Genomic DNA, 339 nt, shown 5'->3' with positions numbered 1-339 from the left:
AGGCCGGATCGGCGCGAACGCAGCCGGCTCCTGTTGGCTCTGCGCAAACCCCTCCTCCCGCTAACTTCCCAAAGAGGCCGTCCTTCCGAAGAAACGAAAGTGAAATTGAAGCGGGGCCGTTTGGCCGCCCTGCCCGCGCGCCCAGGCTGCTTACCCGACCCCGGGGGTGCGGGGGTGCGGTGCGTCCGCCGGAGGGGGGCCGGCCCACCTGGGGAGGGTCGCGCCGGAAGCAGAAGGGCCGCCAGCACCGCTCCAGGTCATGCGTCAGGGGCGCCATGGACCCCAGGCAGGTGAGCCGGCTGCACCCAGAGCGTGCGGGGCCTCAGTCCGGTCCGTGAG

The 339-nt window shown here is 71.7% G+C and overlaps 1 protein-coding gene across 1 annotated transcript in view; it reads left to right on the top strand.

The window, feature by feature from the left end:
• Window positions 1-93: 93 nt before the first annotated feature.
• Window positions 94-339, top strand: part of ADAR (adenosine deaminase RNA specific) — an 18,521-nt gene continuing 18,275 nt past the window's right edge. Inside the window, 1 exon segment of the mRNA XM_077764049.1 lies at window positions 94-290. Coding sequence (XP_077620175.1) covers window positions 276-290 — 15 coding nt within the window. The 5' untranslated portion in view covers window positions 94-275.

This window comes from Crocuta crocuta, unplaced genomic scaffold, assembly GCF_008692635.1.
Source record: "Crocuta crocuta isolate KB4526 unplaced genomic scaffold, BGI_CrCroc_1.0 scaffold528, whole genome shotgun sequence".
In the NCBI taxonomy this organism is placed as follows: Eukaryota; Metazoa; Chordata; class Mammalia; order Carnivora; family Hyaenidae; genus Crocuta; species Crocuta crocuta.
Note: the sequence above shows the minus strand (reverse complement) of the source record. Positions and strands in the feature narration are given on the sequence as shown.